At 39.6% G+C, this 26,983-nt stretch overlaps 1 protein-coding gene across 1 annotated transcript; it reads left to right on the top strand.

Moving 5' to 3' along the window:
- Positions 1 to 23,109: 23,109 nt before the first annotated feature.
- On the top strand, positions 23,110 to 24,184 carry LOC148999005 (endochitinase EP3-like). Its single transcript, XM_089141544.1, has 2 exons — positions 23,110 to 23,509; positions 23,638 to 24,184. Exons 1-2 carry the CDS (start codon positions 23,110 to 23,112, stop codon positions 24,048 to 24,050), a joined length of 813 nt encoding a protein of 270 aa, XP_088997670.1. The 3' UTR covers positions 24,051 to 24,184.
- Positions 24,185 to 26,983: the final 2,799 nt, after the last annotated feature.

Genomic DNA, 26,983 nt, shown 5'->3' with positions numbered 1-26,983 from the left:
GGTTTAAAAACTCAAAATCCCGATTCTGTCCTAGAGTTTGAGAAGGGATGGGGGGTTGGGGCGGTCAATTGGGCCAACCGACCGGTCCAAGTTTGAACCCCCATCCAAACTCCGAATTCGGTGATTTTTGGTTTCAATAAAAGGTCTTTCGATTATCTACGTTTGGATACCTTAACCTCATCAATCGGACACTCCATCGTCGGTCGACAGATGTGCCAAAATCGTCTTTTAACGCCATCGTGATTGACTTTCTCTCTTCTCTTAAACTGTAGGAGAGTTGTTGAATCATCACTAGGATCATCAATAATCATTGGGTCCACTTCCAAACTATCGGGCTTGACTCAAATTGTCTATAGTTGTCACCGACTCGAGGCCCGGGTTCGTAGTCCTAGAATCATGAGTTAATGGGTTAGAAATCTGGGGGATTTCACATTCCTGCCCCCTTAAAAAAATTTCATCCTCGAAATTGACGTACCTGAGGCACCAAAGAGGATAGGATACCTTGCTCGCATTTCATCTTCTTTTTCCCACAAGGCTTCTTCTATTGTGTGATTCTTCCACCTAATCTTCACCAATGGAATGGTTCGATTTCGGAGTTGTTTGTCCTTTCGGTCCAATATCTCAGCAGCCTCTTCTTCATAAGACAAATCCGCACTCAATCCTTCAGGTTCTTGTGGTAATAGGTGTTCTAGGTTCTTTATGCATTGATGAAACATACAAACGTGGAACACACTATGTACACCTGCCAAGGTTGTCAGAAGTGCCAACCGATATGCAACCGGTCCTACTTTCTCTATAATTCAAAAGGACCAATATATCTTGGACTGAGCTTCCCTTTGATGTTGAACTTCATCACACCTCTCATTGGTGAGACCTTCAGAAAAGCCCTTTCGCCTACTCGAAATTCAAGGTCTGTCCTCCTTTTGTCTACATAAGATTTTTTCCTAAACTGAGCTGCCTTGATTATTTCTCTAATCAAGTCAACCATATCTCCAATGGCTTCTATTAACTCAGGGCCCAAAACTCTTAGTTCTCCAGCTTCATCCCAATAGAGGGAGTTCTACATGTTCGTCCATACAAAGCCTTGAATGGTGCCATGCCAATAGTAGATTGATAGCTGTTGTTGTAAGCGAACTCCGCTAATGCTAAGTGTACATACCAGCTTCCACTCATGTCAGCTACACAAGCACGAAGCATGTCCTACAAGATCTGAATGGTTCTTTCAGATTGTCCATCCGTTTGGGGATGATGAGCTGTGCTCAAACTTAGTTGGGTACCCAAAGCTTTTTGCCGACTCTTCCAAAATCTTGATGTAAACCTTGGGTCACGATTCGACACAATACTCACCGCCACACCATGTAATCTCACCACGTTATCCACATATAACTTTGCCAGTTTGTCCATGGTGAAGGTAATCTTCATAGGAATGAAGTGCGCTGATTTTGTCAATCTGTCAACTACTACCCACACTATGTTGTTTCCCTTGTTGGTTCGAGGCAAACCCGTGACAAAATCCATCGTGATGTCCTCCCACTTCTAACTTGGCACATGCATGGAGTGGTTGCAAAAGACCCACAGATGGTTGTCAAATGACTTTTACCCATGGCAAGTTTCACACTTGGCCACAAAGTCTTCAACATCATTTTTCAATCTAATCCACCAATAGTGCTCTTTCAAGTCCTTGTACATCTTGATGCTACTGGGATGCACAGTGAACATAGAGTGATGTGCTTCACAAAAAATCGCTTTTCTTAGATCTTCATTCGCCGGTACACATATTCTTCCTCTGTACACTAGAGCATTATTGGAGGATAAAGAAAAATCAATTACCTCATGAGGATTTGAAGAAATCTTCTCTAGCTTCTCTTGCAACAATGGATCCAAAGGTTGTAAGGTAATGATCCTGTCTCTTAGGGTAGGCCTTGCTGTCAAAGTGGCAAGGATCACATCGGAACCTTCTGGTACAATCTCCAATTCCAACTCCATGATGGAGTTCAGCAAAGGCTTGCTAAGTGCATTAAGATCAATCACTTCTTGAGTGCTCTTCCTACTCAAAGCATCGGCCACTATATTTGCTTTAGTCGAATGGTACTGGATATCACAATCGTAGTCCTTTACTAGCTCCAACCACCGACGTTGTCTCATATTCAACTCCTTCTAGGTGAGGAAGTACTTCAAGCTTTTATGGTTGGTGAAAATGGCTATCTTCTCTCCATAAAGGTAGTGGCACCATATTTTCAAAGCAAAGACCACCGCAGCCAACTCAAGGTCATGAGTGGGATAGTTATGTTCATGATACTTGAGTTGTCGTGATGCATAAGCTACCACTTTCCTGTGTTGCATCAAAACACAAATGAGGCTGATTTTCGATGCATCCGTGTAAACTGTCAATCCTCCAGAGTTATCGGGTACAATCAAAACTGGTGCATTGGTCAATCTCTTCTTCAATTCTTGGAGGTTCTTTTCACACAATTCACTCCACATGAACTTCACACCTTTCTTTGTCAACCTTGTCATTGGTGCGGATAACCTAGAGAAATTTTCAATGAATCTTCTATAGTATCCTGCAAGTCCCAAGAAGCTTCTAATTTCAGTAACTGAGTTGGGTTGATCCCGATCTGCCACTGTCTTGACCTTATCTGGGTCTACTTTGATTCCATCCGCAGATACAACATGACCCAAGAACACTACTTGTGAAAACCAAAACTCACACTTGGAAAACTTCATATAGAGCTTCTTTTCTCTCAACCTTTGCAAAGCAAACCTTAAGTGTTTGACATGCTCCTTTTCATCTTTAGAATAAATCAAGATGTCATTAATAAAGACTATTATAAATTTATCTAAGACATCATGAATATCCTATTCATCAAATCCATGAAAGCGGCTGGTGCATTAGTAAGGCCGAAAGGCATCACTCTGAATTCGTAATGGCCATATCGAGTCCTAAATGCCGTTTTGCATGTGTCGCTTGCTTTCACTCTCAATTGATGATATCTTGACCACAAATAATTTTAGAGAATATCGAGGCTCCCTTCAAATTGCGGCTCTGGTGGTGGATCAAGTACTTATGGTCGTGGGGATGGAGGTTAGTTAGAAACCCCAACACTGAGGGATCCAATGAAACTGCTGGGAATGTCAAGACTTGTCATCACTCTGGAAAATTAGGACATACACAGAGATTTTGTTGGAAGCTTCATAGCAAGCCACTTCAGGTTTCTGACACTGTATCATTAGAGACATCCATCTAGAAGGGAATACTGTGAAAATGATTGATGAAGAATATGTCCGTTTCGCCCAGTTATAGGCACTTCAGGTTCACCTCCTACTACCACCTTTGTTTAGACAGGTAATGCTACAATACTTGTTTCTACCTCATGTCATTGGATTACTGATTCAGGGGCATCCGATCATATGACTGGAGTTTCAAGTAATTTTTCATCCTTTTCCCCATCCTCTTCCATTGTCACCCTAGTTGATGGTCCCATGCCAATGTTAGAGGTATAGGAACTGTTGGCCTCATCGCCAATTTGTCCCTGTCTTCTATGTTATACTTACTTGAGTTTCCTTTTAACTTATTGTTTGTTCCTAAATTAACAACTGCCTATAATTGTTTTGTGACTTTCTTTCTGGGCTGTTGTGTGTTTTAGGATCTTAGGACGAAGAGGACAATTGGTAGAGGCCGTGAGATGGGTGGCTGTACTTGTTTGAGGATGTTTTGTCGATTGCTTGCTTGAGCACGTCTACTCTTTTCCAAATTCACTACCGTCTAGGCCATCCTTCATTAAAAACATTGAAAATTTTTGATAGAAAATTTTTGATAAACAATTTAGTTCCATTTCTTCTTTACCTTGTGAGTCATGTCAGTTGGGAAGCTTCATCGTGTAAGCTATCCCCTTCGAGTTCATAATAGTGGAGATAAACCTTTTTCTCTTGTTCATTTTGATGTGTGGGGACCATGTCCTATCATTTCCACTTTAGGCTTTCAGTATTTTGTTACTTTTGTGGATCATTATCCTCGAGTTACCTGGTTATCTTTAATGAGTCTGAACCATTTAACATCTTTTGTGATTTTGTGACTGAGATTTGCACATAATTTGGGGTAATGGTAAAATTCTCCCTTGTAGTGTTTGTTTCTTATATCATATGGTTTTGTGATATTTCAAGTATCTCATTTAACCAAATAGCTGCACGCTTCTGTTCTATTTGTCATGTTGTGTGAGGTTTATTGGTTTCATCTGTTTGAAGCACTGAACCGTTATGATCACCTATAGTTAACAGAAATGAAAGATGAGCAGGCAAAGAAATTAGAAGTCCTAGAAGCAATGTCTGCTAAACTGGAAGATCTAAGAGCAATCTGTGCAGAAAGGGAAGATATGAAAGAAGCACTTGCAAGAGTAGAAGACTTTAAAGCCAAAGTAGCTAGTCTAATCCATCGATGGTAGTACCTTGAAAGGTCCAGTTCATTTATGCAAGTTGGAAAATTATTGAAATTTGTTGTTTTGGTTACAGAAGCATATATATACACTGATTTTGCTCACCTATTTATTTGATCAGGTGATAATTGAGGCCATTCATAAGCTGGCCTATATTTTGGCAAGTCTATTTGTACTGGTAAGAAGCGAAGTTTCAGGGCACTGGATCCGTAGTTAAAAAGTTCAGTTATTTGATTATTAGCTCACTAATTATGTAGACTTTTGTATTGATATAGGTTCTCAAGAAATATTTTGCTATTGGTTTGTTTAATCAAGAGAGATTCATGAAGTATTCATGTACGTAGTATTGAGAACTGAGGTTTTAACAGATTTTAAGTTTGTATTTTGTATTGTTGAAATTAATTTGTGGATGTTAAGCATTGGATCCTATTGCTATTTCACACTTGGACAGGTTAATTGTTAGTGAAATTGATGTTTCCTGGATGTTGGGAATTACTACTGAAATGAAAGAAAGTGGATTGTAATTTCATTTTACTGAAATTAATAGTTATATCTTGTGTCTTTTCAACTCAACATATTGTGGGATGAACGAAGCAGGTTATAGTCATAAAGTTTTAGATATTTTTTTGGGGAACTAGTAGCTTTATTAAAGGGGAGGGGGGATAACTATTTAATATATGTAGAGCCACTACAAGAAAAAGTGGCAATTGCCACGAACCTTTTGCCACGGAAAATTGTAACCGTGGCAAAAGGCCATATAAATTGTCACGGAATCAAAATGACCATAATATTTACGGGATTATATGCCACGGAATCAAAATTCCGTGGCAAAAACTCAATATATACCACGTCCGTAGCAAATAGATTGACTAAATGCTACGGTAATTACCGTAGCAAATAGATTACCAACCCATTGGTTATAATACTTGGACCATTTACGTTGTGGGTATGAATACTTAGACATTTGCTACGGTACTAAATTACCGTGGCAAATAGAATAATTAAGTCGATAACACTTGGACCACTTAAAATATTAGTATTTAGACAGTGTCCCCCTAGCAAATAGTTTAATATTTAGAATATAAGCTACGGTATGTACTTACCGTAGCAATAGTTTGTGCTTAGTAATGTTAGTAATTTATATGCTACGGGAATTGGTCTCCGTAGTAAATATTTTAGCGATTAATATAGAAGCTACGGTTGGTACTTACCATGGTAATAGTTTTTACTAAAGATCGATTATACAAATAGTACAATATATACCACGGTAACTAATTACCGTAGTATATGTATTCATTTTATTTCAAAAAGATGATTTTACGTGCTTTTTATTTATTCACGCGCGAAGCTAATTGACTTTATTTCTCTGTGATAAACCTTAAATCTGAATTAAGCTCTCCTAATAATTTTCTCAAATATCTTGAAATCCTCTCTTACGATACACTGAGCAGAAGTGAAGAACAGATTGACCTTTCTCTGAGCAGAAGTGATGAATGACCGTGAATCCTTGGAAATATTGGAAGATCTGACCCGTCTGCTCACATAGCTGAGGCATTTACAACTTTTGATTTGCGGTTTTTGATGGACTAAGGAATTTCCTCCTGCATTAGAGTCTAGGGTTTTAGTGGTTCCAGTGGAGAAGCGGCGCACGACGGTGAGAAGCATAGGTGATTGCAGCGATTGCAGTAAGTGATTGTTGATTGACGCAAGCTTCGTCTTCCGTCGGTGATTGCAGCGAACCAACAGTTAGTCTTAGATTTCTCTTTCATATGCTCAACCAATTGCATTGCTTGAGATCTATATTTTCTTCGTTTCAACTGTTAGTATTCGTCTTCCATCGGTGATTGCATTGCTTCGTTTTCCCTTAGATCTATATTATCTGTTTCCACTTACTATTTCATCAACTCAAGTTTCTCCAACAGTGGTTCCCACGTCTTTTCTTAATTGAAAATGGAGTAATCGTGATTGGTGTTTAGTAATTGTCCATTTCTTTTCTTCTGTTCAAATATCGGAGATATTGGATACTGTAGTAACGGTGACGTCTGAATACCTTTGTTAAACTATTTACTTTTGCAGATTTGGCTTGATAAGTGTTTCCTTGTATTTAGCATCGTGATTACTACTGTATATTGGTTCAGTTTTGGTTTATTGACTCAATCAACACGAGCCAAAGTATAATGTGGTTTCGAGTTTCATGCTTGACATCCCCTGTTGTAGCTGAAATTGTTTTTGAGTCTATATTACCTACCACTTAAGGACTAATAAGAGGACTTTCTCCACCGTGAAAGCAGAAAGGTTTATGGTAACACTGTTATAGATGAGTATGGAAGATCATCTTGCCTCTTCGGTACTCTAATACTCTTTACAGATAATAATACTTTTTTTCCTTCCGGGAAACAGAGTAATATAAGCTGATCAGCTGTATGAGTTGATGTGAATCATTGATGGTGCCTTTCAAATGACCTTGCAGCAGATTTACATATTTTCCAACTTCATTCTATTTTCCCTATCATGAAATATTTCTATTTGGATTAGATGATTGGTTTAATTAGATTATGATAATTCTTTGCCCACTCTATTCTTGGTTTTATATTGTATTTTATTTTTTCCTAATATGACCATAGTTGTGTTTATGTGTGTTCCTCTGTTGAAGTGTTTGTGTGAGTGAGGTCACTGGTTTTGTGGTTGCTCAATCAGGTATTCCATACTTCTATTTCAAACAATAAGATTGATGGGTGACCTTCACTAGCATAAAGACTAAGGTAGTCATTAATCATTCTTTATTTTTTGTTTCCTTCATGTCGATGACCTTGTGGAGGCATTCCACTACCCATCGGTGGGGCCCCCTCTGGGGGGGAGCCCCCCCCCGCCCCCCCCCACAATTATGGTATTAGCAAAAAGAAAGCTGTTGAAAGCCCGCACGTAAAGAGAGTTATTGTTAATGAACAAAACTCGTTTATCCGCATTTTCAAGACAATATGGCAGTCTATCAAAATTGTATCTTCAAAAATTTCTCTTCTAATGTTAGTAATTCTGGGGTCTTCACTGAAGCTTTTGAGCATATTGTGCCAATAAATAAAAGTCTTAAATAACAATCATGATCAGAGTTCCATCAGCATATGTGGATGTACTTCTTCCTTTTCTTGTTAAGTTATTTGCTACTTCATGCAGGTTGTTGCCAAACATGAGTGACAATGAGTTCTCTCCTCCATCTTTGAGTTCAGGGTCTACAGGTAAGAGATTAAACATCTTTAGCAAATTTATGTTTGTTTAACTAATAGTTAATATGTGTATCTCACTAGAATTGAATATTTTTAGGTGGCAAGAAATCTGGAAGAGGGCCGGCTCGAGGGAAGGCGATTGAAGAACTCGTAGGCAAAATTGATGTACAAATTGATGATAATGGTCAACCTTGCAACGAAACAACTGCAAAGTTAATGACTTGGGTTGGAGTTAAAGAAAGGGCTGCACAACTACTTCCTTTATCCTATTCTGATTGGAGGAAAATCCCACAACCTCTGAAAGATGACGCGGTGGATAAGATATATGTAAGATATATTTCCCATATCATATTTCTTACCTATATTTAGATGTTTGTATTCATATATTGCCTAGAGCTAGACTAACTTTTACCATATTATATTTGTAGGAAAAATTCAATCTCCCTGATGGTTTAAGGAGTTGGGTGGAAATTAAGCTCAATGAAAGATGGAAGGATTTTAAGCATGAGCTTAAGGTAAATATGTTCAACAAGTACGGAACACATGAGGGGAGGTTAGCCCATTTAGATAAGCGTGTTCCATTAGAACAATGGAATATACTCCTTGAGACATGGAGCCAAGAGGCTAGTCAAGTATGATGCCTAGAATTTAGCTCATCTTGTGACAAAATAGTAAATTATGTTAGCAATAATATTTCTAATTTAATTCTGTGTGTTTCAAAATATTTTAGGTTGTGTCGGCCCGCAATATTGACAATAGGAAAAATTTAAAATCATTGCACAACACAGAAAAGACTTCTTTTGCTGTAATTCGAGAGAAAAAGGTATATGATGTAATTTGAAAGTATAAATGTTGTTTATGGAAGTTCAGATGTTGTTTATGGAAGTTCACATGTTATAATATTTTATTGTTTCTTAATTATTTAGCGTCAGGAGCACCCAGAGAAAGAACCTCCCACTCGTATGGAAATGTTCAAGATTACACGTGACCCTACAGACGAGGTTGCTAACTTGATCATTGTAAGTTATTAAATCATAAATGAGGTACTATCATTTTATAGCTTCAATTAATATATCTTGTAACTGATTTTTGTGTTTCAAATGTAGGCCAATATGGAAAAACAACTCAATGAACTGCCTAAAGAAATGCGAGGGGACCCTGCCGTGCAAGATGAAGTTTTTAGAGATTGTGTAGGTGAAGATGTCCACGGTCGAGTACGGATGTGTGGAGTTGGAATAACTCCAACACAAGTACATGGGACAGCAAGAGAGCTCAACAAGTCATATGTTAAAGAGAATACACAATTGCGGGCTAAGATACACACATTAGAGGCAATAACATCGGCACAGGCTGAAGAGATAGCTAGTCAGGCTAAAGAGATATCTTCGCTCTAGGGTGGCTACTCTTCGCTCAGGGCTGACATAGAGTTCCTAATGCAAGACCGACGACGTACTTGAGGTGAGTATGGTTCTTACTTTCAATATCCTTACTTGATCCCTATTCTTGGTTTTGATTTTTCTCTAGTTGAAACATTATCTTTAGGTTCAAGTTCCATAGATAGAATGTCCTTTCGCTTCATCTTTGGGTGCCTTTGTCAATCATGCATTATCATTCTGCTTGCAATTATATCTTGATTAGTTAAATCAGTAGTTTTAGATGCCAATTCTGTCATAACTATCTATAGAATCACTGGCAAAGCATGACCGTCACTGGGTCTAGTTGCCCCAAGGAGTTGGATGATGCGTGGACCAAGGCACCACCTTGTCCACTCAAACACATGATTTATATCTTTGATGCCTAGCACATATTTTATGTGCAGGGAAAACAGATGGTTCTTATTTGCTGACACAGTTTCACTTTATTATGTGCGTTTGATATTCATTCTAAAACTTCTTTTTTTCACTTGAGATTAAAGCTAGGGAAATCAATAGGACAATTTGTTTTCTTTATGCCTACATCTCTATTTGTAATCACTGCAGCCCAAGTATTTCTTTAGCCCTTCCCATGAGAGACAATACAGTTGCAGATATGTGTTTTGAAGTCAGTTCTGCTTCTTCCATCTGATCTTTTGCTGAACCATGACCAATGTATCTGTCAGGTAGCACCAATGATCTCAACTGCAAACATTCAAAGAAGCTCCATAGAATCAGAACAAGGCCTGGTATCTGATCCTATTGGTTGTGATGATAGTCATCTGGCATCAATATTGGCTATGGACGTCCACAAGGGTCAGCAGGAGGTTGAGATGGAACTGTTTCTCAAAGGGGAGCATGCTGCAGCTGATAGGAATTTGTTCTTGATCATTTTGTGAAATTGATCTCTGGGTATCCTGTAAAGAGAAGAGAATCTTCTCTCTTCTTTCAAAGTCATGTAGTCTTCAGTTACATGAAATGTATAGGCGTTCTTTGAAGAAATGTTGATTACAATATCTCTTTTTCATTCTCTTTTCTGAAAATATATCACTAGCCAATCAATTGAAGTTCTCTTTTCTCTTCTATTTTTCTCCTTTCTGTCGTGCTGGATTTATAAATATAAACCCACCAAAAAAGGAAAAAATAAAAATAAAATAATAATAATAAGTATTTGCCACGGTACAAAATTACCGTAGCGAAAAATAGGATCCATAATTACCGTAGCTAAAGGGAGCAGAACCGACCCCCGTTATTACCGTCGTATCTCTTTACGACGGCTCCCTAACCGACGGAAATCCAACGGAAATTTTACCGGCGGGTTTTTTTTGCTACGGTTATTGGGCTTTTGCCACGGTAATTTTCCGTGGCAAAAGCCCTTATTTCTTGTAGTGAGCTTTGTTCATAACGCAAAGGAAATCTGAATTCTTGACCCCATATCCTGGAAGTTTAAGATTTAAGATTTTGAAGTTAATAATGCCAAAGAATAAGAAAGTACTATGCTTTGCGAAATTCCATCATAGGTTGGGAACCAAATGTATCGGCTGTTAATCCTTATGACTTGCAGCTTCTTGCTGGTAAGGCGTGGAAGGCGGAAGCCATTAAAATCGAAGGCTATTATGTGGTAGAAGGTGGGTGCACCAGATCGATTCATTCTCAAGTTAAACTCATCACGGGATGTTCACTGTCTCCTCTTTTCTCAACCATGGCAGTATAAAGGACATCATTTAATATTTATACACCCAATGGATCCGACCTTTCCCGCAGCTATTGTACCATTTCACTATGGCATCATGTGGGTGCAAATACTCATTATGAATTGGCTGTATTTCGATTATGATATTCTGCAAATTGTCTTTTCATAGGTGAGATATGTGATAGAGATTGAATGCCCATCAAGGTCCCTCACCAATTACTCCTTGGCAGCTCGTGTTGCACTTGATCTCCACATGGACCTACCTACCTCTATTAAGCTCGATGGGACACAAAATCCACCCATCTTTATACACTTTGCATATGAATAGAGGCCAGCCACAATTTTCCCATATTGCTTCCGCATCGGACATCGAGGAATGAATTGCCCTTTACATGACAATCCCCAATACTCCCATGTGATCTTAACGATGTCATTCAGAGATGCTGCAGATCCTTCCTACATACCTTGATTAGCAACACCAATAAAAAGGCAGGGTTCTCTGCATGACGTAGTCGCTTGTACAAGGATGTTTTCTTTAAAGGGCTCACTCCGAAACATCCCTCCGAAACATATCGCTTCCACATCCTCTTTATCACAGCAGTGAGATATGGAGATTATTCGAAATTTCTTTATGCTTGCTCACCTATTCCAACTTCAAATTCCACAAGAATTGGAATATCGATATCTGACTCCAGATTGCATCATGAAAATTACCAGCTCCGGTATTGGTGAGGAGGACCCAGTGGACAAGAAAAGCACTTATGTCATGGTTGGAACTGAAATGCAGGATATCACAATTTCCTCCCATCCCTTATCCCCTTGCGAGGTCCCGCAAGTAGCACAACTAAATATAGTCTCTTAGCTGATAGTTACGATTGTCATGCCGTCGAGCTCTCAGTCAATCATTACAGTTCCTTTAGCTAATGAAAGGTACAAAGAAATGTTGTTTTCTTCCATTGCTATCCACTTACCCCATACTGCCAATCCTGAGCAAGAACCCCTTCCCCCACCTTCCATGCTGCCTACCCTCCTTACCTTACTCCCATGTAAGCGAAAATTGGTGCTCACTGAGATGGAGAATTTTGATATAAGATGCACTGAATCATTGGAAAAGATACTGTTTAAAAAAATAAAGGTGGGTGGAAGGATTGATTCGTGTTCCCCTTTTGAGGTTGAGATGGCTAGTCGGACTCAGCCATCACAGGAGCCATGATCCAACTCAGTCTTAATTGTCGAGGGTATGGTCATCCCTCAATTCAAGTGGAGCTTCAACGGTTTATTCACAAACTTTGACTATCTTTGTTATCTTTTTTATTTTTGTATGAAGTTAGGTCATCTCGAGTCCAACCCCACCTTATGTGTAAAAAATGGGGCTTTTTTGGTCCCCCTCGGGTCGTGTTGGTGGTTTGCTTTTGTTTTGGGACTCTGCATCAATTAGGATCTTTTGTTAGCATGCCTTGGCTACTGAATGGTGATTGGAATTATTATGCCTCGCTAACTGATCAACAAGGGTGTGTCCCACTCTCGTGGAAAGATGTCGAACCTTTCTCCACCTTCATCTCAACTTACCATCTTCATAAGGTCCCCACCCACGGCTTGAAGTTTTCGTGGACCAACAAACAATCCGGAATTCATCGAGTAGAAGGGATTCTAGACATGTTTATTTCTAATGAAGATTGGCTTGCTCTCTATGTGAAACCCGGCCCTAACCTTAACCCGGATACTCTTTGATTGTAGGTTCGAAGACCCGAAGTAGAAGTGAAAGTCAACTACGGGCCATATTGGTAGAAGATATAGTGTTCGACTCTGAACCTATGGAGATTGAAGATGATGCCCCATACTTGAAGACAATGTTGGATATAGAGAAGAGACTGCACCTTGATGAATAGAAGATTAGTTGATGACTTTAGAGCTTGGTGGGATATGATTTAAAGCCATTTTTCCATGCTAGGTATGTTATAGAACATGTGTTTAAAGTTTCGTTTGATTCCGAGTAGTGGAAGACCCTCAAATCCCTATTTTTGGCCTTCTTGGTCGGCTGGGTCGAGTGCTTGGGTCGACTGGCCAATGCTACCCAGCCAATCGACCCAGAGTTGCTGAACTCGAACAGAATCTTGCTATATATACCCCATGACTTCGTGATTTTAGTATCCCTAGCCTCCATAACACTTAGAGAACGAAAGGAAAACCATCTCCAAGCCTCCAAGAGTGAAGAAGAAGACCTAATCTTGCAATCTTGCAAACTCTCTCTCTTGTTCTTCAATTAAAGGTTAGTAATCTATCTTTTATGTTAATGATTTATTCTTTCCATGATCACACTCATCTCTGAACTGAGATTATGATGGAGATGTTGCAACCTTGTAGTCATATCTTTACAATCTCTTTTCATTCTCTTGCACTATGATCATCTCATTCATTCTTGACATGATTCTTATGATTTCTTCTTAAACTATGATAATATTTCCTATTTTGATTCATTCTAGCATTATAGATGCTTCTCTATGATTATTCATACCTTTGATCTACTGTATTCTTGTACTAGAATGAGATCTAATCATCTCTAGTTCATCTCTTTCATTCATAGCATGTTTCCAATGAAAACTATGATTTTTACCAAAATAGAAACTATGGTTTTAAATTAGTAAGTAATGTTTTAATGGTGGTTTGATGTCTAAATTATGCTTTTTAGGCTTAGACTACTGTGTTAGACAATCCCTCCAAGTTTCGTCGTATTCCGGTTTGTGTAGCATAGGTTTCGGATCAAGATTCTATTTTTACTTTCGGATTTGCTCTTGGGCAGATTGCCTGGGTCGACTGGCCAATGCTACCCAGCCAATCAACCCGCAACAGCAGAATCTGTTTTCTTCATCCGATTTGATTCGATTCATGCTTATTCTTTTAGGACTACTTCCTAATGATTGTGTGATGCTATTCTAGGGTTAATTTGCTAACTTTGGATTCATCCTCTTGTCCGTCCGGAATATTCTCGGATCTATTTAAGGTAAGGAAAGTTGTTACCATATTAACATAGATTTGCATAGATTTAGTTTCTATATTGGGAACTACTTATATTTGCTACTGTTATGTTAGTTTCTATTATGATATGAATGCTGCAAGTACATTAGGATCTTATTTCCTTATTTACTTTTATGTATTGGATTATGTATGAATACTTACTCATGTATGTTTTCTTATTTATTTAAGCTTGTCTTATTATACTCTTTCATATGATGAGATATTTGTCGTGGATGATATGACTGAATTATGATTGTGATTGCTTAGGTATGATTTGGGATTGGGGAATGTCCTTTTGACATTTCTGTCCTTGGACCTCATTGGGAGTAGTATGGGATATTTCCAATGTTGCCCTTTGACGCTTTCCCGGATTATTGGTTTTCATACCTAGGACTTGTCTAGCAGTGTTTGGCTAGGTTATACCCTTGTTATATCAGACCCGATTCGGAAGGGTATTGAGACCGAACGACCCGTGGTAGCAATGGGGATTCATGGGTGCTCAAGACCGGTGAGTATATCCGTGAGGGGACATGAATCACATTGTGGGGACCATTTGTGGGTAGAGTTGCATATGGATAGACTTGGGCTCATGGGCGTTCAAGACCGGTAACCAACCCGTGAGAAGACATGAGAACTTCCCGTTTACTATATGTGGATGACCTATAGGGTTGATGAGTCCGTATTTGAGAGAGTCGGATACGCTGACTCTAGTGTGAAGGATACCGGAAAGGATCGCCAGGGGCGAGGAATGGACGTATCTGGATCTGAGTTAATATGACTAAGTAGAAGACTTGCATTGGGCTAGGCTTTACCTTGACATGCGCCAATACTTAGACCAAACGGTGATGTGAGAGAGAGGTGACTTAACCCCTAACCATGGATTGTCCAAGATGGATGAAGGACCCTTTGCCAACCGGCGTTGTGAGATGAGACCTACCCAAAGAAGTATGGTGCTATGACTTAAAGCATGTCTGCCTATAGAGACCAGCATACATAGAGTTAGACTCATACATACATTGTTTGTCTCATATCATATCACTTTATGCTTTGTTCATGTTACTATGTTATTTATGCTATTATGGAATAACTTGCCTTGCTGAGTTTCTTTTGAAACTCACTCCTTTTTGTACAATATCTTTTGTTAGACTATTCTACAGGTTTTGATGGCTATGAAGCGCAATATGAGGAAGCACAAGATGAAGAAGCGTACCATACGCTAAGTGTTGGCGATTACGAAGATTACTTTGAGGATCCCTCGAGTGGTCTCTCTTGTTACCAAGATTAGCCCTACTGTGGAGTGGGAGCGTTTGAGCGGAATCAATTAAGTCTATGTTTATGAAGACATCCTGTATAAAGTAGAAAAGACTCTAGTTTAGTTAGAATATATCTTTCTTTCTTGTCTTTAGAATCAGTTGTAATCCCTTTGATTTTTAAACTACATTCCGCTGTACTCGTGGAGTGAGATTCCGCCTCACTCTACTTTTGATTTATATACCTATTGGTATCATTTCCGCACTCTGATGATTATCTCGTTACTTAACTATGATTCATTTGAATAATATTGTTAACATTGATTTAGTCTTGTTCTTGATTATATTGTTGTGAATGTGGGAGGTTGATTTTACTAACTACTGGATCTTGTGGACTGTGGACCACACACTCGGGTATGCCATATAGGGTACCGGCTGGGTGGATGTGACACTCTACCCTGAGGCCAACGTTCAACACATTCCATTCTCCCATTCAGACCATGCTCTCTTGGCACGTCATACTGACCCTCCTTTACCTAATGGTGTGAGGCCTTTTAGATTTAACCATATTTAGCTCCATGAAAGTTCCTATCTAGATCTAGTTGGAACAGACTGGCATGCCTTTCCACCATCCAATGCGGCATCTTAGGTAATTGACAATCTTAATTCCTTAAGACCAGTTCTTATTACCTAGAATAAACAGGTGGTTCAACACTTGGAATCTCAAGAAAAGCAACTCTGCTTAGACCTACAGAGACACTACAACCTGCCACCCTCTTTGAGGTCGCTTGAGTGGTATACCATTGAGAAACACCTCCTGGAATCTCACAAAAAATCCTCCATCAAATTTATCTCAAATGGGCTCAAAAGTCTCGCATCCAGTGGCATTCCGACAGAGACCGTAATACTCGTTTCTTCCACTTGTCTACCTTGAAGCACCGAGCTCGAAACCGCATCAAATCACTATCCTATTAGGGTATGAACCTAACCGACCCTCAACATATCGCCCAAGCATTTCAACAACATTTTCAAAAGCTATATACATCGAGCAATCCATCTTGCCCTACCAATTAATTTTCACCAGTTAAGTATCAAGTTTCTTCTGAGGATCAGTCCTTACTACTACGCCTTGTTACGGATGCGGAGATAAAGGAAGTTTAGTTCGATTCCAATGGACTTAAATCCCCTGGTCCTAATGGTTTTCGAGGCATTTTCTTTCAACATTCTTGGGTGGATGTCTCAACTAAAATATGCAATATGGTAAAAGATTTCTTTTCTAAAACTCATTTTCATTATGATGTGAACCATACTTTTCTAGCCTTGATACCAAAAGTTGATGGCCGAGCTTCTGTGGGTGATTTCTGTCCGATTAGTCTATGCAACATGACATTCAAAATCATTTAAAAAATCTTGGTGAATAGATTGAAACAAATCATGCTGCGACTCATCTCCTTTCAGCAGAATGGCTTTGTCAAAGGTCGACACATTCAAGATAATATTCTCATAGCTCATGAATTGATGCACAAAATCCACTCTCACAGGAAATGGAAAAAATGAGTCATGGCAATTAAGTTGGACATGAGCAAAGCCTATGATCGCTTAGAATGGTTTTCTGTTGAGTCAGCCCTTGGCAGCTATGGGTTTCCGCCACAACGGATTGCTTGGATTATGAGCTGCATTACTACCACCCAACTATCAATACGAGTTAATGGGTCACCTCAGTTGCCCTTCACCACATCACATGGACTATAATAGGGTGACCCATTGTCCTCTTACTTATTCGTGCTTTGTGTGGAAGTTTTGACCTCGTACCTTGAACTGGCCCTACAAACAAAAAACTCCGGGGCATCTAGCTTTGGCAAGGAGGGGAACGCATCTCACACTTAGCTTTTGCTGATGATTTGATCCTATTTGGTCAAGCAACTAACAGAAAAGCAAGAACCTTCCAACACATTATTGCAGAATATTGTTCTCATTCCGGGCAACAACTCAACATCCAAAAAACCTGGGCCCACTATAGTCCAAGCATGTCATCGGGGATGAAGCGTACTCTCTCAACTCATTTCCACATCACAACCACCATGAAACTTGACATTTATCTAGGGATTCCCCTAATCCCTGGTAAGTATAAAAAGAAGCACTGTGACATCCTCATCAACAGAATAAATAATTGGCTTCAACACTGGAGGGTCAAATTCCTATCCTATGCAAGAAAAAAGGTACTCATTCAATCCACTCTTGCTGCCATACCCACTCATTTCATGTCATCCTTCCAATTACCGGTCTCGATCACAAACACCCTTGACAAACTTTCACAAAATTTCTTTTGGTCCAATGGAAATAATAGGCATTTCCACACAATGTCTTGGGATTTAATTTGTAGCTCTACTAGAGTAGGCGGTCTCAACCTCAAAAAAACCGCCACCTTTAACCTCGCTTTTCTGGCTCGGAAGGCATGGCAACTCCTCAATCCAATGGACTCCTTATGGGGCCGCTTGATGAAACATAAGTATTTCAGACATTGTACCTTTTTAGAAGCTCCAGCATCCCCCGCGGCTTTGTAGGGCTGGAAGTCATTGATTAAAGCAAGGGATCTATTATGTCAGGGCCTCTTCCTTCAGTTAGATGATGGAAATCTAGCGAGCCCTTGGAACCTCAATTGGGTCCCTAACCACCCTTAGGACTTGGGATGTTATTCAACATCTTCCTTGCCTCTCAAAGTGTCCGAATTCATTAACTCTGCGAAAACATCATGGATCAGGTAAAAGGTGCTTGATTGGTGGCCTCCTGATGTGGCAACAAAGATCCTCAGTATTCCCCTTCCACTGCTCCCAATAGTAGATCGGTTCATTTGGAAGCTTCATTTGACAGGTATGGTCACAGTTAGTTCAACATATTGACTGGCATCAACTCCTCCTAATACCTCTACCCCATCATCCACTTTCAATTGGCTAAAGTTGTGGCATCTCCCCCTCCCACCTCGAATCCTCTTTTTCTTATGGAAGGCTATCCATGGAAAGCTACCCACAACAGATCTTCTGCTGTTGCGAGGTTGCCAAGTGCCCTCTCAGTGCACCACCTGTGGTCTCCAAAATGCTTCCGCACAACATCTATTCACATCTTTTCCTTTGACCCTTCACTTATGGCATACCTTACATCTTCATCAGGGAGACCCATCACAACTCTTCAGTCCTCAACTTTAGGCCCTTGTCTCCAACTCCACCCCTTCATTCCCAAACAACCAACAAGCTATTCACACCCTCATAGCATATTGGACTCTCTGGGGTTACTACAACTTTGTCACTTACTCGCCTCAAACACCGCAGTCACAGGATGCACTACAGAGGCGTTGACAAGCTCTCATCGAATTCTCCCAATCCTTCTCTGAAAAACCACACTGAGAAGTACAACGGCTCATACGATGGGAACCCCCGATGCCAGGTCAAATCAAACTTAATGTGGACGGATCCTCTTTCTTAGAACCAACTAGACCAGGAATTGGTTGGATAGCACACGACCATAACCATCAAGTGGTCTTTGCTTTTGGCCAAGGAACAAGATGTCAAGACTCTCTCATCTCAGAAGTACAAGCCATTCGGCGAGGACTCTCCCATGCACGTGATTATCAGCTCTCGAATGTCCATGTGAAAAGCGATAATCATGCGCTCGTGCTCATTATTCTCAATCCAACATCCCGACGCAGCTTGAAAATTCACCACTTAATCAATGACATCATCAAGTTAGCTAAATCGCTCATTATATGTACCTTTGCACATGTTCCCCGAGAGGCGAGTTTTGCTACGGACGAGCTTGCAAAATATACTGCATTAACCTAGGATTGGTTTGTGTATAGACATTCCCCACCATCCTACTCTTTGATTCCCTTGTGTGTAGGGTTCCTCGAGGCTTTCTTCTCAATCAATAAAGTACTTATTATTACCCAAAAAAAAAAGAAAAAAAAAGTACTTTCCCAATTCTGGTGGTAAGATATTTTTGTGCATGTTTTTTGATAAATACTGTTAAATTAAAATTTTAATGCAAAGAAAATGACCATCAAACCAGGAAAACTAGCAGGAGATCGATTACAAGTATCTTTTTTATTTTTTGTTTTTATCCTTTAAATTGGTTCAAGTGTCAAACGACTCAAACACCCCCCCCCCCCAAAAAAAATAAAAAATCCAAGTATCTTTCTTTCTTTTTCTATTTTTGTTTTATTTTTATTTTTTTCTTTTAAATGGGTTGAAGTGTCAAACGACTTAAACAGAAAAGAAAAAAAAAAGTCTTTTTTTTGATGAATTGATGCTGAGATCCTGCATCTACCATTGTTTTTTAACTTGGAAATGCAAAGTAAAATCTATGCAGAGCTGTGGAGCAAGATATGGGCATGCCACATATGAGTTGTTGGAGGATATTTGATGTGTCAAAATGAATCTTTGTAGAGAAAAACATTTAAGTTGACCTATATTATGTGCGAGTTGGTAACATGAATGCTAAATCTTACTAAACATTGAACTTAGCTCCTCTAAACCCTTGATAATGGAGTCTTATTCTCACAATGCAGCCCTTTAATTGATAATAAACATTTTCCACACTCTTTTTCACACATCAACTTATGACTTATCTCGCGCAAAGCCTAGTCTATGAAGACCATAACATCTTGGCATAGCCTTTGTACAAAAAACATCTTGGCATAGCCATAATCTGATGAGTTTCAATCAGAAATAACTCTAAAAACTGTTTGAGAATCTCGGTTAGGTTCGATTTGGCCTCCAATATAATGAGTCAGGGCAAAGTTTCAAGTTAACAGGAAAAAGAAATCTTCTTTAGGGATGAAATAGACATATTTGCAAGTAATGTGTTACTGACTCTGAGACAAGAGGGTAAAGCTGGATCAAAGAGATAGTTATGGTAGGGTAAATGCCTAGCAAAATTGGATGGCTTGTTTAAAAGTCAAAGTTTCTTGATTTTTAGGTCAAGATTTAGGGTTCCTAAACAAGAATCTCAAAAACTAGAGTAGGTTTTTTTAGAATCAGGTGAATTTGTAATGAAGTTTGGGTTAGGTGAGGAATATCTATATGAAGTTTGAGGGGATTGTAATGGTCCAATCCTCAGATCTGTGAAGGTCGAGGTGGGGCTCGATGGAGGGTTTCTAGCCTTGGAGAAAAAAGAACTTAGGGGAAAGATTATATGAGTTTTTTGGGTTCTTGTTTTAGATTAGGGTTTTGTGACCTCAAATCTAAATCGGACCACTTTGAAAGCAATAAGACAATGAACTAATGTTATAAATGGAATGAAAAACCAAAGTAGCTCAATTATAAGTTGATAGTAACTTACGATTTATGTAGTACTATGTTCTATTCTTTATTGGGCTTTTCGAAACAGCAAGTTTTTTGAAGAACCCTAGCCGCCTCCCGACGCTGAACTCCCTCCACCATCCCGTCGGTTGAGGCGGAGAGACTCAGCTTTTGCAGTCTCTCCGCCTCCGTCTCTTTTCTCTCCTCTCTCCTCCTCTTCCCACCTTCTTCCCCTCCCTTCTCTGCTTACATCTGATCGAATCGAATTTTTTTCTTTTTCTTCCTTTTCTCTGGTTTCAAAAACGAGATCTGACCTTCGTCTCCGATCTATCTCATCGCCAATCTCTCTCATCTTCCCTGTTTGCTCTATCCGCTTCTGTTTTTCTTCTCCATCTCAGTCTCTTTTTTATTTTTTTCTTCTCCATTTCTGATCAGTCGCTTTCTTCCTCTTTCTTCCTCTCGTCCCCGTTTCTCCGCTCCCGCTTCTCCGGTCTCTGCCTCCTGCCTCTCTAGTCTCTTCCACTACTCGTCTCCGTCTCCATCTGCGCCTCCCGCCTCTGATCTCCGCCTCTTGCCTCTTGCTTGTTGTTCGAACAATCAGATCTGTAGTTTTTGGCTTCGATCTATTTTGTTTTTCCGGCCATTCTCTCTCCCTGGTCGCAGTACATTTTTTCCCCTTTCTTCAAATTTTTAAATAAAAAAAAATTTCTTTGGTTGCAGCGATCGTTGGTGAACATCGCCAAAAAACTCCAAATCTGGATACAAGTATTTCTGCGGCAAGCTTGAACGCCTTTACGGCAGCGCCGGATGGCAGGTCTGACCCTCCTCCGCACTTTTGATGTTACCACTGCGACAACCGAATGATTTTTTGTGTCCGCCCTTGAGGCGTGTTGTCTATCCACCCTTGAGGCGTGGTGTCTGTCCGCCCTTGAGGCGTGTTATGTGTCCACCTTTGAGGCGTGTATTTTGTTCCCCTATGTGGGTGCCGTCTCTGTTGCAGCGTTATTTCTAAGGGTATATTGGGCTTGACCCATCCTTTACTCAGGATGACCCTGTCTATTGCATGTATGACAGTTTGGTCTCTTTCCGCTCCTTGGTTCGGTGAGAACCTTGTGTTTTCATGCAACTGTGTGTCTGTACTTTTCTTTCTTTAATGAATGAAGTACTGCTTAACAAAAAAAAAAAAATGTTCTATTCTTTATTAAATATTGGAAAATTTTTTTGGGACACACCAATATGATTGGGGAAAAGTAGACACGCTAAAACTTTGCCTAATCAACAATCGCTCCTTTTTCCGATAGAATAAATTTGTTAGAGGGAATGAAGAATATACGTTTAGTTGCATTATTCTAAATCTTACAAGAAGGAACTCAAGGAGGAAGACAGAAGATGAAATATATAATTTTCACACATTCCTCCTTTCAGTTTCAAATGCATATGTGAAAGATAATATTTTTTCTCATTAAAAGAGCAAAAACGAAAACAACAAACAAGTAAGGTTACAAAATGATTGAACAAGTCAATATTAAAGGACTCGCAAGGTCCACTTTCGTAGCTAATGGGTTTCTATGGCAAGTTTAATGCCACTACTTATTTATTTCATAGCATGTTGTCTTCATCAAAAAAGGCATGAAAGTATTTATAATGTATATTCTAAGTATAAGACTTCCATATATTTTGGAAAAATAATATGCCCTAGCTGCATTTTAGAGGCTGAGGACTTCAAGTACATATTGAATTAGTCAGAGATATGCATGAATTTCAAAGTCTTAATTTGAACGAAGGCTTGACTAAGTCAGTCACAATTGTTGCTTTCTGTCACATAATTAACTTCGCCCTCGACTGCATGTTTGATTTCTAGTTAAGTGAATAGCATTTTGCATGACAAAAAATGCCATGCAAAATTCATTTATTTAAATTTTTATTGTTGAATTGTTCAATCAAATTGGTGGGATACAGTCTCACTTCTTCCTTTTTTTTTTTAACCATTGTTTTAGGTAATACATTCTCGTACAATGAGAGAAAATACTATCTTTTCACATGTACACTTGAAAATATGTGAGATGATGGTTTTGCATGATAACATAAATGAATAATAAATAATTAAATTTCAAGATATTCATTTACGAATATATATATTGGTAAAGTATATTTTTGGAAACTTTTGTTTATAAAACTTTTCAGGAAAGATATTAGGAGAAATTAAAAGATGGAAAGTGAAGATTCTAAATATAAATATAAATAGAAATTTGATTAGTTAAATTTAGATAATCATCTGATTTATTAGTAAATATAGCTAATCGTTCAACTACTTTTTTTTTTTTTTTTTTTTTTTTTTTTTTTAATAGAAAGGGACTTTATTAAGCCGGGGAGGGGATACTAATATGCTTTAGCAAGAGTCAAACCTACGACCTCTTCACTAAGAGGTGTTGATTTCATCATTAGAACAGCTCTGCGTTAGCCTAATCGCTCAGCTACTACGATCGCAATATTGCTAGTCCAACATGGGCCATGCTAGTAGACATTTCTACTATCCTAGACCAGCCAAACATAAGTCTTGAGTCTTGATGAGATCTATTGTTGTTCTGTTATTTATTTTATTTTATTTTCCAAGACATATTTGACGTAGATTGTAGACTTAAATTATCTCCTTTCACAAGCATGAACTTTGCACCTATGACACTATAAATCCATTATTCTCATGAAATATTTTCACAAATCGGAGCTTCCACATTTTCTCTATACATTCTTATATATTCTTAATTTTCCAATGTATACCCCAACTTCCAGAATGAAAAGCCTCCTATTAACCATCACTTTGGCTGGACTTTTAGCAAGTCTGATGCTAGAAACTGCCATTGCTCAGACTTGTGGATGTGCCTCAGGCCTTTGCTGTAGCCAATATGGATACTGTGGAACCGGAGACGCCTACTGCGGCACTGGTTGCCAAGCAGGTCCTTGCTATTCTTCTACTCCAACTCCGACGTCTGTGGGTAATATAGTGACACAATCATTCTTCGATGGGATAATCAGTCAAGCTTCCTCGACTTGTGCCGGCAAGACCTTTTACACTCGTGATGCATTCCTGACAGCACTTAATTCATATCCTAGCTTCGGCACCTCTGGGTCAACTCTTGAAAATTACCAAGAGATTTCTGCCTTTTTTGCCCATGTATCACACGAGACTGGTGGTAAGTGTTTCTCATAAGAAAAAATCTTCCGTATTGTTGATTTCTTCAAACTTGTTGATTTAGGGTCTAATTTTTTAGACAAAATCTTGCATGTATATATTTGTAAGTGTGTGTTTGTATGTGCACAGTTTTCTGCTACATAGAAGAGATAGGTGGAGCTTCTCAGAATTACTGTGATGCAACAAACACACAGTACCCATGTGTTGCCGGACAAGGCTACTATGGCCGTGGACCGCTTCAGCTATCATGGAATTACAATTATGGTGCTGCTGGTAATAGTATAGGATTTGATGGACTAAATGATCCTGGAATTGTGGCAACCGATGCAGTGACTTCCTTCAAGACAGCATTGTGGTTTTGGATGAACAATTGCCACTCGATCATGATTTCTGGCCAAGGGTTTGGGGCAACCATTCGAGCCATCAATGGTGCAATTGAATGCAATGGCGGAAACACAGCAGCCATGGAAAATCGTGTTCAGTATTATGAGACCTATTGTAGCCAATTTGGTGTGTCACCAGGTAGCTACCTCACTTGCTAAGATTGTATGTATTGTTTTTATTAAATTCTCAAATGATGGGAAACAATAAATTAAGAATTGATTGTCAATCACGTCCGCGGTGAATAAGTTTAATCACCTTAATTGTATTGTTTATGGACTTGAAAAAAAGTATATATTCTTATACAGGGATAGCTTCCATACTAAAAGCTATGTTTTCCAATATTGAATTGTTCAATGTATTTTTCTTTGTTTCTTTAAGTGTAAGGAGTTGTTCAAACTAATTAATAAATTAGCTAGTTGGATTCAAGTTCGTTATAGTATAAATCCACCCTTTCCCACTCCTCCAAGTATTGGACTCTTTTCCTAATTTTGGCATACAACTAGTAGTATTGATGAATACAATTGAGAGACTGCAGCCTCTTATTTTTTTTTACTTTTAGGGCTCATGTGTCACATTAGACTAGATTTAAGAGGAAATGATGAATACATCCTTAGTTGTATTATGGTTGATGCGTCCAAAATCTACTCAGCCCTTAGATCTCTTGAGAGTAATCTGCAAAATCAAGCGTCAGATGTTCCACCTCTGAAGGCTAAGTCAGTTGATGAACTTAATCACAAACGGCTCTGTTGAAGCACAGAGCTAAGGAATGAATAACGAGAATACGATTCAGATTGTATGTATCTGAATGTTTTCGTCCGTCCCTACCTTGTGGGTAGGTGATGTCTTATATAGAGTGTACCTTTGAATCTCCTTCGTTGGATGTATTTGAGCCTTCTTCGGATAGTCGTTGGATCTCAACAGATAGATCTGTTGAGTGATAGATCTCTAATAGATTGGACTAGTAGATGACTCCTTTGATAATACGATCGTTATATGGTAGTTATCCATATAATAGCGATGAGTGACAGCCGCCAAACACTGCTAGCCGTCTTTAGGTTGATTAACCTATTCCGATCGCATCGGATTAGGGCGTGCTTAAGCTTGTGACTGAGTTAGTTTTCTTCCTCAGCAAGCTATCTCCTAGACCCGGCTTGCTCGGAAGCGAGTTGATTCCTTTCGTCCCGACCGGAGTTGAGGGTCGAACCAAGTTTGAACCAGGTTCAGTTATATTTTCTCCATATCACGAGCCCCCCAGACCAAGCGTTCGGTCGATCCCGAGGGCTTGGTTTTTAACTGGGTTTTCCGTCGAACGATAGTTTTGCATAATCCTCAACCCACTAAATGTCATATCACATTTAATGCGGCTATGTTCCCTTTTCCTCGAGCATTGTGAGTATTCTCACTTTTTGTGGGGTGACGCCACACGTCTTTTGTAGCCGAAACTATCGTTTCTCACGCAATCAAAACGACGGTTTCTGAACGCCTGTTTTGGATTCGTGAGTTCAAACTTTCGAATTGTCTCCAAATCTCGATCGTTGATGCTAGATTCATCTCGATCGTACACGTCCTCAAACACTCGTGCGGGTGCTTAAAAGCGGTTCGTTGTCTCCGTAGGTTTCATTCTCCTTGTCTGGAATTTTGAAACCTCGTCCTCTTCTTCACGCCTTCACGATCCTCTTGTTCTCGAGCTTTCTGCCTCAGTGATTCAGTAAGTTTACTGACTCCTTTGCAAAGTTTACTTTCGTCTCTAGGTTTCTTTTTTCTCCAGAAACCACAATCAGACTTTTCAGTAATGGAGGGCGGTAGGGTTTCTTCTGAAATTTCCCCCGTACTTAACGCCGGTAAAGGCGATAGTGGTGATGAGGCCCTTGCCTCTGTCCCCTCCAATCAGTCGGATAGCGAAAAGAAAACCTTAACTGCTCTCTGGCGTGACTTCGCATAAGTTAGCCAACAGAGAAAAGCAGAAGAAAAAGCTGAGACTTCTTCTACCCTTTCGAGTCTGGACCGTCCATGACTCCGAAGGTGACTGCTGAATCTTTTGGGCAGTCCAAACAACCCACCAGGTCCGCTGGTGGACTTGGTTCTATTGCTTCCTCCTATACTGAGGAAAACCTTCCTTCAGCCGTCAAATGTTTTGATTTTCCTTCCTCGTACCAACTTAGGGCTCCCACTTCTGATGAGAGGGTTGATTCGATCCTTCCGGGTGAATTCTCCCTGTATATAGATACACTAGAAAGCGGAGTTCGCTTTCCCTTCTTTAATACTTTGTTTTTTGCCATTCTGAATCATTGGGATATTTGTCCTGGAATGCTTCTTCCCAATAGTTGGCATCTCATCGTCGGCTTCTTGGGTTTATGCTTTGAACTTGGCATCATACCTTCACTTCCTCTTTTTGTACATTTTCATGTTCTTTCTATTTCCCATCCTCCTAGCTGGGTTGTGCTTTCTAAGCGCAACAAAGTTGAGCTTGACTGGATGGGCAACATTCTTGCCAAAGGAACTTGCCCTTCCAATCATAAAGGGTGGCGCAAGCGGTATTTTTTCTGCCGAGCGCTTGAATCAGATCTTAACTTCCCGACCGCCTAGAAGCTGTACACTTCATATTCTGAGGGTAATCGGGTCCTTCCATTATCCAAAGAAGACAGAGCTGCTGTCGGGAAGATCAAGTCAATTCCATGGTATCAAGAGATACATGGATATGAGATGGAATACAACTCCATCCTTCAGTACTGGGGGCTGGCTCAACGTGAGGTTTCTAACAGCCACGTTTCACTTTCTTGAATATACTGCGAATTTTTTTCAACTTTCTGACTTTCCTCTTTCTTTGTAGTGCCTCCAAGAATGAATCCAGACAGCCTTCGGGTGAGGGCTGCCAAGGCTGTTGTGACCGCAGAGCAACGGTCCCCTCGAGCCTTGACTGCAGAACAGGTAGCCTCTGTGCCACTTCTAGACCCTTTTTACAAGGGTATCAGGAACCTGAAGCCCAATGGTTAAGGCTTCGGGGAGAGGGAAAAAACCAATGGTGGAAGAGGTAGACATCCCCTCTCCCGTTCGAACCAAAAGGAAGCATGACTCGGTTGATGCTTCAGCC

The sequence above is a fragment of the Hakea prostrata genome, unplaced genomic scaffold (assembly GCF_041222555.1).
Source record: "Hakea prostrata isolate BN-2017 unplaced genomic scaffold, UWA_Hpros_2 contig_71, whole genome shotgun sequence".
NCBI lineage: Eukaryota > Viridiplantae > Streptophyta > Magnoliopsida > Proteales > Proteaceae > Hakea > Hakea prostrata.
Note: the sequence above shows the minus strand (reverse complement) of the source record. Positions and strands in the feature narration are given on the sequence as shown.

Coding starts and splice junctions, on each gene's coding strand:
- LOC148999005 (XM_089141544.1), top strand. CDS start 23,110: ATGAAAAGCCTCCTATTAACCATCACTTTGGCTGGACTTTTAGCAAGT. Junction 23,510..23,637: donor TGTATCACACGAGACTGGTG/GTAAGTGTTTCT, acceptor GTATGTGCACAG/TTTTCTGCTACATAGAAGAG.